This window comes from Epinephelus lanceolatus, chromosome 3 (assembly GCF_041903045.1).
Source record: "Epinephelus lanceolatus isolate andai-2023 chromosome 3, ASM4190304v1, whole genome shotgun sequence".
Taxonomy (NCBI): Eukaryota; Metazoa; Chordata; class Actinopteri; order Perciformes; family Serranidae; genus Epinephelus; species Epinephelus lanceolatus.
In genome coordinates, this window is record NC_135736.1 from 22,174,097 (window position 1) to 22,190,524 (window position 16,428).

The 16,428-nt window shown below is 40.2% G+C and overlaps 1 protein-coding gene across 1 annotated transcript; it reads right to left on the reverse strand.

Annotated features, from left to right (window-relative positions):
* Positions 1-1,956: 1,956 nt before the first annotated feature.
* Positions 1,957-15,561, reverse strand: iqce (IQ motif containing E). Its single transcript, XM_033625328.2, has 21 exons — positions 15,132-15,561; positions 14,485-14,520; positions 14,353-14,398; positions 14,103-14,252; positions 12,598-12,699; positions 12,273-12,343; positions 11,800-11,913; positions 11,667-11,717; positions 11,516-11,586; positions 11,366-11,438; positions 11,063-11,103; positions 9,207-9,358; positions 8,886-8,941; positions 8,564-8,793; positions 8,243-8,350; positions 7,032-7,308; positions 6,822-6,908; positions 4,612-4,739; positions 4,421-4,512; positions 3,186-3,284; positions 1,957-3,022 (listed from the first exon to the last, which is right to left on the reverse strand). Exons 1-21 carry the CDS (start codon positions 15,201-15,203, stop codon positions 2,898-2,900), a joined length of 2,181 nt encoding a protein of 726 aa, XP_033481219.2. The 5' UTR covers positions 15,204-15,561; the 3' UTR covers positions 1,957-2,897.
* Positions 15,562-16,428: the final 867 nt, after the last annotated feature.

Consider the following 16,428-nt stretch of genomic DNA (forward strand, 5'->3'; position numbering starts at 1 on the left):
AGCCTGACTGTTTTTTTATTTCATTATTTAACTGATGTTTAACTTACACAGAGGTATGTGTACAATATGGTATCTATACTGTATCACAACTTGTACCTCCCTACCCACACACACACACACACACACACACACACAGGACACCTGCCCCCACTTGTGCATAACATACTGTAACCATAATTACTGCACACACTATATTTTGGGGTTATTTTTACTACTTCAGTTACTGTGTTATTTATTAATGGGTACATTATTTATATTTAAGTAGTAATAGATTCAGCATTAAGTTGCTGGTAAATTATTATTTCATTGTCATTTATAGTTCTTTTTATATTGTTTCATTTCTATTTTCACGTGTGGTGTTTAAGTGGAGTCAGTGTGTTCCCTTGGTTCTGAGCTGATTGGTTCCTACCTGCCCTTGTTTTGTGGAGACAGGTATGGGTGACAAACAAGAGAGTGAGTGCCTCATGATTACCAGCGAAGAGAACTTGCTGTACCCCCTAAGTTGGGATGTGTTAGTACTGTCATGCCGTGTTGGTAATAATTAGACAAAGAGGAAGATACAAATGTTGTGGCTTGCTTATTACCCACAGCCCAGAAGAACTGGGGAACACCTACAATCAAGAAAAGAGGGATACAATACTTCAAGAAAATTTGTGTCATGTATAGAAATCAACAAAAAACACAACAGAAGAAAAACAGACAAAAATGAGTTGTAAAAAATAAAAGACATAGCCAAGTGTTTCTTATGGGAACACCACCACAGTACTCTCTCTCAACTCTAAGTCTCAAACTTGTCATGTCATAGGGTAGCTGCTCCATCGACAGTGAAAGGGAGGCTGATTTTGTGGACCTACAGAATATTTGTTTTCTTTTTTATACCCAAATGAGCCTTATTCTATTGAAATGTCCTCGGGTGTGAACCGAAAAAGTACCCATATCCTCGGAACATTCCCCTGGGTGCTCACTGTCATCTCGTACGTCTATCACAATTCACTGTCTATGGAGCAGCTCCAGACTTTATGCCTTATGACATCACAAATTTCAGGTTTAGCGCTCTAGTTTTCAGATCTGGGAGAGAGTTTTTGATTTTTACTAATATTTCTGGATTGTCTTTGACCATAGGAATAGTTTCCATTCAAAGGAGAAGGGTGTAAGATTTAGGGGGATTTGGTGGCATCTCAGTGCTGAGGATTACAAGTTGCAACCAGCTGAAACTTATCCCAGTTAGAATTCTTTCAGTGTTCATGGCTTAGGGGGTTTATAGTTGGAGGCAAATTATCTACAGAGGTCTCCTCCTCTCCAAAGCAAATAGACCTGGTGATTAAAACTAGTAAAAAACTTTACTAAAGCAGTTTCATGTTACAAATCAGTGTTTTCTCAATGCTTTTCCACACGTCACAGCTATTTTTTCCTGTAACTTAAATCCAGATGTTCAGGAGGTTTTTACCAGAAGCTGAAGTATCCACAAAGGTCTCCTCTTGTTGCAGAGGTGCTGTTAACTATGGCGGCTGATGCAGAAATGCAAATGGCTCTATCTAGCCTATCTAGAGCTAGTGTTTGTTTGGCTGTTCTGGACTACTGTAGAAACATGGCAGTGCAACACGAGGATCTCTGTGAACAAGGACATGCTCCCAATGTAGATAGAAACAGCTTATTCTAAGGTGACAAAAGCACAATGGTTCTTATTTACAGGTGATTATACTCTAAAGAAACCAACTTTATTTTACTTGACTGTTCTGCCACCTCCTGAGTATTTAAATCTTTCGTCTAATCTTTGCTTTTCTTGAGAATAACTGGATAAAAGAGTAGAATATTTCCTATGTTAGTATAGTGGAGTAGAATTCTAAAACATAAACTAATCGTTGAAATTCTCAAGTACAGAACTTAAGTAAATGTACTTTGATACTTTCCATCACTGCTTTCTAACAAGAACTGCAGACATGAGAGGTTTCATTATAAAAACAGCATTTTATTGACTGTCTCAGAAATTAATTTACACACATCATGTAGGGAAAACAGCACTCATCCATTCTCTGTAGACCTCCCTATAGGTTATCATTTGTCTATTGCAGAACACAAACGTTAAGACACACTCCCTGCGTATCCTCCACTGTACTGACTGAGTGTTTAGTATTGCAGCAGACTGATCTATAATTTATTCACAGTTTGACTCAATAGTGCATCGGCTGAGAATCATCCCTCAATCATACCTCAGGATCAGCTATAATTTATTAAGCACACATGACAGATTAGTGTGATGTCGTTTGTGTGTTATAAATCAGGCATGTCAAAATAGGATTCATTAATTATTTCAAGCCTGTGAAATCCAGCGGACTTGGGCCAGTCAGGTTAAGAGAAATAAATAAATTCATTACTGTAACTTTAATTTGAATAACCATGCAGTAGGCACTTTGGCACAAATGATAACCCACAAGAATAATAGCTCGAAGTTAAAGGGGATGTTCATTTCATGCTCATGTGAGTGCTTTCTCCTTTGCTAAAAGTGGCCTCACGTCAACACTGGGATGCATCAACGTGTTGTATTATGACAGTATCGTTATAAGATCGTGATCAACACAAGTGTTTATGTGCTTCTTAACTTGGTGTCATAAACTTGCACCCAGCTTCTGAGAATATTCTGCTTATTACTGCAGAGAAAATAAGCGCTTTGCAGGCAGCAGTGTATGTTCACTGTTACGATGGCTAATATTGGAATATCCCCGCAGGTTCAGTAAGAACCCATACTGTAAAGATTTGGTACTGTGTGACTGTGCAAGTCTCTGACATACAGGCTCTGAGTAGAAACAGGCACATTTTTTTCCTGCACACACTCTCTTTCACACACACACACACACACACACACACACACACACACACACACAAACAACCCAGAAGGTCTATAAGATTAAGACTTCTCTGCTTCTCAGAGGACGTGACGGAGACACGATGATGTCATCAGAGTCGTCAGAATCAGCTGCAGCGACTCCGCCAGACTCAGATGTGTAGTGTAGCTCTGTTTGGTCTGCAGGAGATATTAACGCATAACAATAAATTAAAAACAACATGAACATGTCATTAAAGGTGAAATTAAGTAGTTTTCAACACTGTATCCGCACACAAAACTGGGGCTGACCAAAAGATCTCACATGCTTTTGACAATCAAAAACATGTCCTCTATCTCTAACCTGTTGTGGGTGTCATCCTGGAGGAGTGCGTGCTAGAGACAAGCCAGGGGTCTTCTTCCTCTGTTTGTTTTTTATCATCTTTATGGGGGGATGCAGCATCTGTGCAACAACACAACGCATACAGTAACCGGTCATTAAGGTGCCATTAAGATGCATCCTCAAAAATACAGTGTATACAGATGATGAAGCTATGGTACTTTTACCAGGATGCATATGTGGACCTCGCCATGTCATGCTTGAGTTTATATAATGACACTGTGCCGTGTAAATTATTGCATGTTTTCAGCAAAACTGCAACAAAGGAGAAACCCTATGTCCTTGCAAAAAGCCTTGAAAAAGACAAGATCAGGAAGCTAAAACTGGTGCAGTCCGAAATCTGTCAGTGAAGTCTGCTGCACATCAAACTCAGGGGCAGCCTTGTGAGTATGCTGGGGAAAAAACGCTGACATGGCTGCTCTGCTCTTTGCACCCCTTCGCTGTCAACCTATTAGAAAGTCAGGAGATGAAGGGGAAAGCGATGGAGAAGCTGGTGGAGTCTTACAGGGTCATTTCAGTAAGGGGGAATCTTAGGACAAGGCTAGATATTTAGGGGGTCATGTGAGGTAACAACATCACGGGTCCATGGGGCTGCTGACAGACATGATGAGCGATTCTGGGATTGAGAGCAAGGCCATGCTGTGTTGCTGCATATTTGACAAACATCAATTCTAAACCCTGAAGGACACTCCTGAGTGGTTGTATTGATGGCATGTTTACTGTTAAAGTAAAATAACTCTCTCTGTCTCCAGCGTAAAGATGCACCACATCATTATCCAAAACACAAGTGACACTAAAGGAGGGCTGTACTCGATTCAGAATTATGTCAGTCAAATCTGATTTGGCAGCTATAAACACATCTGTAATAATTTGTGAGTGAGTGTTTGAATAGTGTGTGTTGTGTTCTATACATATTGGGAAAGTAGCATGAAATAATTTAAGCTAACTTTAAAAAAGCTTCAGTGAAGATAGGTGGTTAGCTACGTGGATATAAGAAAGGCTAAGATAATGCAGCAGGAGAGAGTTCTGTCTACAAGTATTTAGACTTTTTCCTTCTTTTTTTAAGTGTCTCTGTGGGCGATGCTTTATACCGTTATAATTAGACTGACAAAATTACTTTTTTTCCCGGCTTTGTTCTGTGTTTTTGTTCGTTTATACAACAAGGAACTGATCAGAAAAAAAGTATGTGTGAACCTCACCTGTTCTGCTGGGTGTGTGTGTTGAGCGTGGTCTTCTTGGTACCAGCGTGGGTAAATTGTTTCCCATTAGAGAAGGCACAGACAACCCCGAGCTAATGCACAAACACACACACATACACATAAAGCTGCAAATGCACTGTATGTTTCACAGGATCACTTAATTTAACACCTTCAAGTAAACTGTGAGTCACCTCTCTATTGCATGACTACAGCGAGCCAGGTGCCCCCTGAATGCAGACTGTATCATCGTCAAGGCAACCACATCCAGCGCTCCTTCAGCGGTAGATGCAGCATCATTGCAGTTTGATGCTTCTACAGCCTGAAAAGAGGAGATGAAGAAGAGACAGAGCAAAGAGGAGGAAGAAACAATACAGGAGGGGTGACGGATGTTCAGCAGGGGAGACAAAAAAACAAAAAAAACAAAACATGGTTAGACAGAGGGAGAGACTCATGGAAAATGAATTTTAGAGACATCTAGTGGCAATTTGACTAAACTGCAACTCTGTCTATAATGTCTAGCAACAATGCCCAAGGCTGGACAAGGGCATTCATGAAACTTTATGAGTCTTCATTTTCAACACCCTTTACTCTCAGGGCTTGAGAGAGTTTGAGCCATTCAACACTGCGTTGCTGTTTCCTGTGATGCATGTCCTGTCAACAGCTGTCTACCTTCTCTTCTTTCTCTCTTCCCAATTTTCTGTTTTAATCTCCTTGCTGTCCTTAACCTCCACTCGCCTTTGTATCTACTTACTATCTCACTCTCACTGTGCTAAGCCTTTATAATGTTGGCTCAGTCTTTATTGTAGTTGGCATGGATTTGGTTTTGTTGATAACTGGCCTTCTTTTGATGCCGCCACCGACCTTTAGGCAGACTTCACCTTCATCCTACTGGAGAATAGATGCCCTTACTTGATCAGGTGTTCAGAGTAAGTTTGACATTAGGAACCTGGAACAATCTAAATATCACCCCTACCACTGGTGGTGGTGAAGTGTCCCACAAAGCCCCTGACAGAGTAGCCTAGGAACCAGGTGAATCACCAAAGGAGTGCCAATTAGGTATTTTCAGAAACAGCTATGATGGCTGCAGTTGATGTGAAACTTTCTGTTGAAGTACTACCTTTAAATTTTGGTGGCAAAAACAGCAACTCTTGTTCACAGGCATACTGATGCAACACCATCACAGCTCTTTCTGTCACATCTCTGCACACTGTAGTCTGTTTACATTTGTCCACTTCTCAGCACTACGGTATTTGGTTTTACAAATATCAGATCACTGTCCAGCAAAGCCGCACTGATAAATGATTCGATTCTTCAGCGTAGTCTGGACATGATTGGTTTATATGAAACATGGCAGAAACTAAATGTTTTCTTTCCATTAAAAAGGCTTCGCCACCTGACAATGCCAATGCCCATGTTGCTGGGGCTGCTATACAAGGTGGGGAAGTTGCCTTAATCTCTAAATCTTTTTTCTATTTAACCTTCAAACTTGATATGGAATCCAACTCATTTGAGGCTCTTGCAATAAAACCAGCTCTGTCAAATATGAACTGTTTTGTCCAGGGCAACAGACTCAGGTTATTCCCCCTTGTGATACTCTATAGGCCATCTTATTCCCAGCTTTGAGAGGATTATGGATACTTTATCTCAGATATTTCTGATGACACTTTTTTGATCCTCTAAGTAAAGCCATTCTGGTGCGTCTTGATACTTTCAGTTTCACTCTGTTCATCAACCTACTCACTGCAGTAACACCCTTGACTTGATTCTAGTATGTGGGGCAATAGTTTCTGCCCTGTCTCTGCTATCACATCTATAATGTCAGATCACTTTCTCATGAAATTTGTGACAACACTGGCCTGTGTATGTGTCTGTATGTTTACAGTCTATCTATAATTTTGTCATCTTGGTTGTCCACACCGTAGTTTTGCTATGTTGATCAATTCTGCAAGCACAAAATCCATTGCACATCTGCCTGTTCTGGTAGAGAGTTTCCTTCTCTGTTGCCCTTCCTGAAGTTCCTTCCATTTTCTCCCCACTGATTTGGGATATTAGATTATAGAAATAAGATTTATTTGACATTACTTCTTCACTCTTGGTACCAAATGACAACACAGTACAGACCAAGGATCCTAGTGAGGAAAAGCGCAAACTGTAGTGTAATACTGTAAAAAAAACAATCCCAGAATTACACACTTGTAAAAGTGTGAATGATAACTTTAATATACACTAAAGATAATATTATTTTTCTTTATTACAGTGGCCATTAGTTTTAAAAAGTACTTGCAATATTGATACTAAGAGAGATCCGGATGCACAGTGACTCAGAGGTGTAACAGGATTAGTTTTTACAGATCCAGAGTGATTGTGAGTCTGTAAGGAAGTGTTGGTGTGTGGGTGAAACCTTATTCTGCGAGTCTCTCAGCAGGTCCTTGAGCTGTGACTCTCTGAGGAGGTGGCCTCTTAATGCCGACTGCAACATCACAATGTCCTTAAGATAGAATGCAGAGAGGGGGAGATAAGAGAAATCTGGTGTCAGGACATCTTTTTTTTTACATAATATTTCTCTGACACATAAATAACTTCTTTTACATAATTGTGGCGTGTTACATACCCTGTTTCTGTGCTTCCTCCAGCTCGCCTGGATGGTCGAAGCTGCTTTCTCTCTGTCTTTCAGCTCTGCATCTGTACTCAACTCTTCATCTCCTTCCCCCTCCTTCTCCTCTTTACCTCCCGTGACCCTCTCTACTCCATCTTCCAGACCTGCTACAGGCTGAGTGTCCTCGTGGTCCCCTGGCGATGTGGCAGAGGGAGAGGAGAGCTTTGCTTGTGCAGGTTTACCGCTGTCTTGCAGAGTTTGGATCCTAGCCCTCAACTGCTCCAACTCCTGTCTGGGAAACACAAACACACGCACACAGAAGATACATAAACAAGCAACAAAACACTACTAGCAGGCCCAGTGGACATCCTCTCATAGTCAGTTAGCTGAGGCTTTCTACACCTATGACTTTGGTTTTGAGCTAAATACACATATCATTTTATAAGTGGTTTTCGACAGGGAACCTACCAAGTAAGCACATATTATGAGGTGAAGTCTGCTGAAGTTGTTTCTCACCACCTAAGCGCCATTAAATTAAATTGTATGTACATGACGCAGAGCTTTTCTACCTGGAAGTTACTGTAAACAACTTCATGGCTCGGCCTAAAGGTTAGCGTTAGCACTGGCTAGCAGTTGCATGTTGGCATTAATATCAGTTTCTTTGCTAACAGCCTGTAGACTTGTTAGTTAGCTAGCTCGTTGAGGTTAAACAAACTGTGAAAGTGACTCTTTCCAGCTGACAGCACTGGCAGAGAAGATGTTAGTCTGTAAGAGCAAACTATATCTGTAAACTTCTTTATGATTCAGTTTCCTTATAATATTGATTTGACCATCTCCCACACTGCCACATCTCCTGTTTCCTATCTGGCTGTTATATATTTAGACACTATTTGCATACAGACAATTCTCCAGTGGAACTTTATAATGATGCCAACTGCGTTCCCGGAGACATTGTTGAAGCAACTACAAAGCATCTGTGTGACAGAGACGTCAGCTGTGATCTGTGCGATGGGCATAAGTACGTAGATTTCCCCATAAAACTACTGTTTCACGTGTAAGTCCAACAGCAGACGGTGACAGCTCTTTTAAATTCCACGATGCATACAGAAAATATGTGCATGTATATGGATGTCTTTGATTTTGAAAACAAGCAGAACATGTCTTACTATATCGTCATCATATACATTATTTAATCATATTAATTGTACATCATAAATAGAGCATACTTATGCTGCTGTCTCTCTTTGTCCCATTCATTTGCCTGCTCAGCTTTCCATCGTTCTGTCTCTGTCTCCAGCTCTTCTCTTTCTGTCCTCAGCTGTCTCAATTCATTACTGAAATTGAAAACACAACACAGATTCAGTCTCAAGAGCCAAATTCAGCAGTTTTATGCCCAGAGCAACTGTCACTGATGTCATAATAAACCCCACTTTTAGTCTGGTGAACCCTCTGGTGTACATCATGAATTAGATAAACATTTATTATGGCTTGAAAAAATCTGACACACTGTACGTCAAAAACCTTCTCTCGAGTTGCTGCTCACTCACTCTCTACTTGACAGCATTTCTTGAAGCTCCGCCCTCTCCTTCTCCAATTGGCCGAGGCGTTCTCTCAGCTCAGGAACCTCCTCCCCTCCCTCAGTGATTGTTCCCACGGAGACCACTGCCTCTGTTGCCATGGTAAACCCCAGGATCTCCGTGGGTGTGGCCTGGACCTCCTGATCCAATTGCCTGCTGCGTTTTGCTGACTGGGCGTGTGTTCTGCTGTCCTCCAGTCTCTGATTGGAGGAGAGAGGAGTGATGATGAGCCTGCTGTCTGTCACAGGCCACTGCATGTGTTTACATGGACAACTAGTTAGTTTTCTCTCACCTTCTCCACCTCCAACAGCCTTCTCAACAGTCTCTGTTTACTCCACTCTCTGTAACCTAGGACACACACACAGAAACACACACACTATTCATCAGCATCTGTTCATTATGTCACACACAACTCTTGTAGTATAACCCAAGTGTTATTTATCCAGTCCCGTTCTCAGTGCTTCCCAAACACATGCATTTGCACATTTAGAGGAGATACAGCAGAAGCAAAACTATAAATTGATAAAAGGAACATATAAAGGTAACGTCTTTTAATCTTGTCAGTTTTGGAAGCACTGGGTGTCAGTGAGGTTTCTGTGTGTGAGAAAAAGACCTTTGAGTCCTCCTGCAGGACTGTCAGTGTTGAGCTCCTCTCTGAGCGCCGTGTTCTCCTGCTGGAGCTGCTTCAGGTTCTCAGACAGACGGTGAACCGTGGAGCTTAAAACTTTCTGCTGCCTCTGGGAGCATTTACTCTCTGCTCGACTACTGTAGACAGAACAAGGGGGGGAGGGATTTCATGAGAAAGATAAAAAAAAAAAATGCAGGTACAGCAGTTTTTTAACATTCATAAGAAATCCTGCAACCCTATCCTTCCACTGATTAATGTGGCTGTTGTTTACATCCAGTTTTCTCTCCCCATTCACAGACAAGGGCTTCTAAATGTTGATAAAAGGAAGGAAAATGACTGATTTGGTTTTTGAAACGACCACACGTGCAACACGTGAACTCTGCAATATTTACACTGCTATGTCAACATGACATTGACAAAAAAAGGACAATATTGTTATAAGATTTCTTTTGCTTACTTGGCAGCCTTATATAAACGTAATGAAACCAGTACAAAGCCTACAATCATGTTCACGTACCCATGAGATAAACAACAGCAGAGGGCCTGAAGTCACAGCCAAAATCAACTAGAAGAGAACACTGGTTCTCAAACTACAGCACGTGCACCACTGGTGGTACGTGAGCTCATCCTTATGGTACATGGAGGAATCTCCAGAATATTTTTATTTATTTTTTTCAGATGTATTATATTAATATTAATATATACAATGCTATCAAAATACTGCAACATTAAATTTTGAGTTGCTTGAAATGTAATTTAAAGTAAGTTTGGCCATGCCTGTTATATTTTGTAATAATATTGGCAACATAGTAAGTGAAGGTAAAATGAAACTGTATTTCAGTGGTGGCAGCTGAAGAGCTTAAACGTAGTATAAAACGTTTGAGAACCACAGGGTTACAGTAATACCATCATATATGCTGTTTCCACCAAATTTTCCACCAAAATTAGCATATATGCAGGTTTTTTAAACCCACTAAAGATAGGCAAAAGACTTCTTTCCCTTTGCAAGTAGACGAGAACGGCTTTGCAGCAGACGAGAATGCATTTCTGTGTATGGATTTATTTTTATTTTTTGGTGTGTCACCTCTGGGGAGGGATATGCCTCCTCCCAATGTTAAAATATACTCCAAATATCCCCCAAAATATTGATTAAAAAAAGGCTATATCACTGTCTATTATGATTGTAAGATGTTATAAAATTGATGATCTTATGAATGGCTATCCCCTCACAAAGTTATGCTAAATTCCTGTCAGAAGTGTAGCTAACATAAATTTCGTGCATGAGCTTGTGAACAGCCCATGCAATTTCCACTCCCTAGATTTGCATTAACTTAGAGTCTGTCAATGTTCCCATCAGTTTGTGATGGGAAGCTAATTTTTGTAACACTCTATCTATTATAACACTTCACTTCAGCCAGGACATGCATGAAAACAACTGCGACTGTGAAAAGAAATACTATTTTGTTAAAAAAGTGTCAAGTGCTAATCAATCAACCATCACTACTGTCAGCCATCGTAGCTACATTACCCGCAGTTAATAAGCCATTATTCACCAGCGACTAACTACAGTGCTCACAGTTGTACTCAAGTAACCTTAATGTATTTATTATTTTATTTGTCAGCGAACCCACATGAAGTCTCAGTAAAATGCCAGTCATTTATGTTGCGCTGCATATGTCATTAATGTAGACAGTTGTTGCATATTCTTACAGTATACTGTACAGCTGTGCTTGCTTATGATAAATAATATGACGAAACAGGAAATACGTTTTCAGTTTCTGAAATTCTTATTTCTGAGCACAAATAAAAAATAGACACTGAACTGATTAGCAGGTGCAAACCTTTTCTCTGCTGCTTCCAGAAGCATCCTCAGCCTCTGGATCTGAAAGACGAGACACACAAACAACACTTTACCAGCCAGGTGAGATTGACGTACATGAGCTCTTTCACAGCAACTAAACACAAAACAGTCGAGGAGCCCTTCCTTCATCCAGACACTACTTTTAGTGTAAGCTTCTTTCTGTCATTCCTATGGTGGTTGTTTCAGGTGTACAGGTGACATGCCAAATCATTCTTTACTTTAACATTCAGGTAGAAAAGCAACACTAAGAAGCAGACATTTTGGATCTAGAGGCAGATGTTACCTCGTCAAAGTAGGTTGCTACTGTGATCTTCAGCTCTTCCAGGTTGGTGGTCCTTAGCTCACTTTGCAGCTTACTGGCAAGAAAGCGAATAACCTGAACATTAATGTTGCTTCACACATAAACTTGAGCAAAAGTAGGAGAGTATTTTACCTCAGGGCATTTTCTTTCTCCCTACACTGCTGCTCCAGCTTCAGGATTCTCTGTTTCAGCCCATTGAGAACCTTTACAGATAAAAGTTTACAAATTCTATGTAAAAAAAAAAATCCTTTGGTATGTTCGACAACAGACAGGACACACTCACCACACTCCCTTCTTTTTTCTTATCCACCAGACTACGAGTATATTCAGATCCCTGTAGAAAAACACATTTTTAAACTGTATTTGTTGTTTAATGTTTCTTTGACCAAAATATGGAAGAAATTTAGTGATTGTACTTTGGTGGGATCCAACAGTTCTTCTATCTGTTTCTCTCTTTTGGCGTTATCTTCCTCCAGGCGGCGTAGTTTGGCTTTCATTTGTTGGTTGTCAGACTTCTGTGCCTGGAGACTCTATAGAGAACAACACCGGTGATAGATCACACATCAAGACAGACAAGGAAAGGAGTATGCATATAGAAATCCTGAGGTGCCAAATCGAAATTAACTTTTAATCTGCGTGGGAAAAACTGTCTTCTGCAGAGGAATAAAAGTCTGAGTCAGCCACAAAGCACCACACTAGACCTGTTAGGCATTCAATGCCCTGCTCAAGGCTATTTCAACAGACCAGAGATGCACACATCATGTTACACTGATGCTTGATGCTGAACTGAAAATCTCCCTGATGCACAATGTTATCTATCAGTGTGTTTTTTAATAACATTAACTCATGAGCAAGCTGTATACACAACATCAATTTAGTAAATCTTTACCTTCTTGAGGCGAATAATCTCATCGTACATGTCCTCCTTCTCTCTGTAGTCACCTGCGCTGACAGTGAAGCCTGCAACACACAGGAACAAATGGGGAGATGGCACATACTCACACAGAGTTATCCGCAATCTCATCTTACAGCTATGAAACACCTGGTGGTGGTGATATCAAAATGTCACCCTCACTATCCAGTCTGTTTTTATAATATTGTCTCCTGTCCTCAGACAACTCCTCGGTTTAACACTAAATCTGTGCTCCAACTTCATCGGTCTCATCTTATCCTCACTTAATCTCTCACTCTGACACACCTACACATTCTCTCACCATTGGGTCCAGAGAGGAGATGTTTGTGTTTCTTCATGCTCAAGGTTTGCTTAAGAAACTCTGGTGTGACATCGCACTCTGATCTCAGCGTCTGGGACACATCTGGGGATAGACAGAGAGAGGTTAAAGATATTTCCCCCAACACAAGTCAGGACTCCATTTGAGTCATGCATTTAACACCTTTTGAGAAAGCATTGTAGTTTGAGCACTGCCTCAAACTCCACCAATCCAATGTTTCTGTATAACAAGGGATCAGATAAAAAGTATGCATAGTGCAGTTATTGAAACCATAGAGAATCCGCAACTCTACAGAGTCTTTAGCCCGTTTTAGCTCTTTGTATTAGTTGTGCAGCAATGCAAAGTCAGCTCTTCACAACTTATTTCCAGCAGGAGGCACTGTGGTGTTTCTACTATGAGGGTAGGTTGAATAACACAAACACCTCTCTTACCCCTTTTCCACCAAACTGGGTGAACTGATTATGTTCAAGATTATGGGAACTTTGGTGTAATCTCAGGAACCAGCCTACATTTCCACCAGTTTAGAGCAGAGCCATTACAATCAAGGATGTGTCATTAGAGGAGGGTGTTCCACAATGCACAGCGAAAGTATACAGTCGCAGCAAGATGGTAGATTGCATTGATGACCTGCAAGTGTTTGTTCCGTTATTACAGATATTTGTTTCTATCCAAAAAACATGAAAGGACAAACTACTGATTATAAGAAGACGTAGAAGATTACGAAGTGCAAGACTCAAGATAGAATATGACAAACCCACAAGTCCACATGTCACAAGGAAAACCTGCTATTTTTTGTTTATTTTTTAGGAAGCAACTTTTCAGGTTCCGAACAAATTTATTTTTGGTCAAAATTTTCATAATGGTTCACAACAAGATGTGCAAAGCAGAGGGGAACCAGTACTGTGCTGGTGAAAAAGGGGTATCTGTATAATGTAATACAGCTCAACAGCAGTACAAACTACAGCCACCAAAATTATCATAACACTATATCAACATCTCTCTGGAACAGTTTCAACAAAAGTGAACATTACAGCCTTAATGGAGGATTTATTGCAGCACTGTTGTATTACACTTGATTAGTCATAGCCCGGTGTAATAAACTGGCAACTGAGTGTATTTGCAGACATGGTATAAAAAACAAGTTTGTAAAAAAAAAAATATGTTAGACTCAACGTTTTTAGGTTGTTATAGAGTTATTCTGGCCAGAAAAAAATCTGCTAATACATCTTTAAAAGAACAGATTTCCTCTTTATGAAATCAAAGAGAGATCGAGCCAAATGGAATATTTTCGTAACACTTGCAGAGTTGCTTAACATCAGTTTCCCTAAGACATCAGTACTGAACAGGACTCCTATGATGTCAGCAAACCCATTATCAGCTGAATAAACTGAGTCTCTCTCGCTCTATCAATCTTTTTTCCATCTCTGTCACAGCAGCCACTCCCACCATCCCTCTGCTGACTTCATCTGTGCGTGTGTGATGCCTACCAAAGCCGTTGCTGAGGGATGTGAGGCGGGCTGAGCCAATCTCCCCAGGAGTGTCACCTCTGGTGTCCCCAAGGGAGGCCCTCGGCAGTCTCCAGGCCGCCACTGCTGCTCTTCTGGGGTTCACATTCATACTGGATAGGTATGGAGACCCTACACATAGGAATATTACATATAAACAATCATGGAATTCAGAAAGTGGGTTTGTTAAAGTTACTACAAAATAAAACAAGAGCAGCTAAGCAGGTCTTACTTGGAGAAGGAGGAGGCTTGCCAGATGATCTCTTCTTTCTTGTTCTCTGATGGTGAGCAAATACAAAGTGTTAAAGCAAAGAAAGGTGTATTAATCAAACATAGATGAAATTCATTACTAAGATTAGTTTACCTTTTCCAAAAAGTCAGCAGAGAACGAGAAACCATCCTAGGTGGGACACAGGAGTGAGAGACATATTTTGAAACACAGAAAAAGAGGGGAGAAAAACTATATTAATCTGTAATAATAAAAAACAATGCAGGTTTGTCAAAAATATCAGCTTTGTTTAATTTGTGTCAAATTACTTTTCATAAAACAATGGCGCCCAACCTAAGAGTGACCTGAATAAAACTATTTCTGTTGCACAAACTATTCTGTTAAAATAAAATCATGTTTGATTTCTCTATAATGTTTGCTTTTCTTGTGAAATAATGAGCACTTTCAGCCCCACAGACCTCCAAAAGTATTTTAAATGAGACAATCAACTTGTATAAAAAAAAAGGATTTGGCTAAAAGGCTCTCAACACATCCAAACTAATAACACACCACAGGTAACTGTTAGACATCACTGATATGTCAGGGGTCACAAGCCAAAGGTGTTGGGAACAACTGCCATTAACTGTTGTGTTGTGTTGCGTTGACTCAGTAGGCACCCACGTGTGATAAATGACACAACTAAAGGCTTTAAATAAGTTTTAAACGCTTACTTAAATGACAAATATATAAACTCAGGGACAAAGTCAGTTGTACAATTGACCAGACCAAAGCTAAAGCCTCACCAGCTCCTCACAGTCTTCATCAGTTTGAACGTCACTCGCCTCCAAAGACATCTTAGCAGTTGAGTTAAACATCGCTGACAAGGCAAACCGTCACGTTAAGTTGGAAAACTTGACTTTCTCTGTGTGTACGTTAATCCTCTCATCTTTTTCCCCCAAGTCAGAGGGCGCACTTCAGGCTGCTCCTCTTGCTAACGTTAGTAGTAAAAACATGGGGCAACAAAAGAAACGTTAGCTAAACTACAACTCGGATGTTCGTACACAACACTGCGGGTTCCTGTCGTAAAGAGCCGGTGATGCGGTGGTAAAAACTGTTGATCATATCCTGGTGGAAACCGTTAAAATGTTGTTTTGTTTCCATGCAGAGGTTACTGTTTTCATGTCAGCATTGCAGATTGAGTCGTCTAGCAACCAGGCAGCTGTTAATGAGCTGCTGCGTCAAACTAGCTAGAAAACGTCAGAGGTGCACCGGAAACTACGTGAGTGTGGCTTCAAAATAAAAGCAAAAGGAGGTAAAAGATCGCAAACTTATATCACATTACCTAAAGTACCAAACATTTGTATTTCCTACACATTTTTATTAAATGTGTTTTAAATAAAGCAAATACTTGTAATATTCTAAAGAATATAGCAACACTTGTTTCAATGAGAGATATATTTTGAAAAGTCAAACCGGTTGTACATTTTCAGCTATGATTAGCTTGACAGCGCTAATAAATGAAACCACAGCCCCGGGCTGAGTGTCAATAGTTTTTCTCTCCATCTTTGCTTCCGCCTTATTCCCTCGCGTTTCTCATTGGCTGAGAGATACTAAAAGGCGGGACTTAAAGTGTTTTCTTCCAATAGCATAACAGAAGACTGGAAAGCAAAGGGGAAGTAGAAGAGACTTTTGAGACTGATCCAGTGTTCCCTGTTGAGCTTGTTAGCTCCTGACCACCGCCAACATGGGACTCCCATGCTGAACAATATGTGACATAGCATTTTACGTATACAGAACATATTTGGATAATTTTAAGAAATCCATAAAAAAGGCATGTAATATGTAGTTTTAATACATAGATGGCGATTTCCCCCACAAAGTCAAAGACAGTTTCCTCCCAGTAGCTTTAAAACTTACTTTTTCCTGCAACTTTTTTCTTGTTTTTTTATTTTTGTACATTTAAATATATTCTGAAACATGCTTAAAATGCAGTATCGTATTCAACACACTGTAATAGTTAGAATATTATGTATTTTTTCAGCTAGACTTGGGGAATGTTACAAATGTCCAGCAGTATCCTGTCAGAAAAAAAGCTTTTGG

What these genes read in the sequence shown, in the direction of transcription:
- iqce (XM_033625328.2), bottom strand. Translation starts at nt 15,203, where the DNA reads ATGTTTAACTCAACTGCTAAGATGTCTTTGGAGGCGAGTGACGTTCAA. An exon ending in AGATTATTCGCCTCAAGAAG is followed by an intron (nt 11,914 to 12,272) that starts GTAAAGATTTAC and finishes TGTTCTCTATAG; the next exon opens with AGTCTCCAGGCACAGAAGTC. An exon ending in AGAAAAAAGAAGGGAGTGTG is followed by an intron (nt 11,587 to 11,666) that starts GTGAGTGTGTCC and finishes TTATCTGTAAAG; the next exon opens with GTTCTCAATGGGCTGAAACA.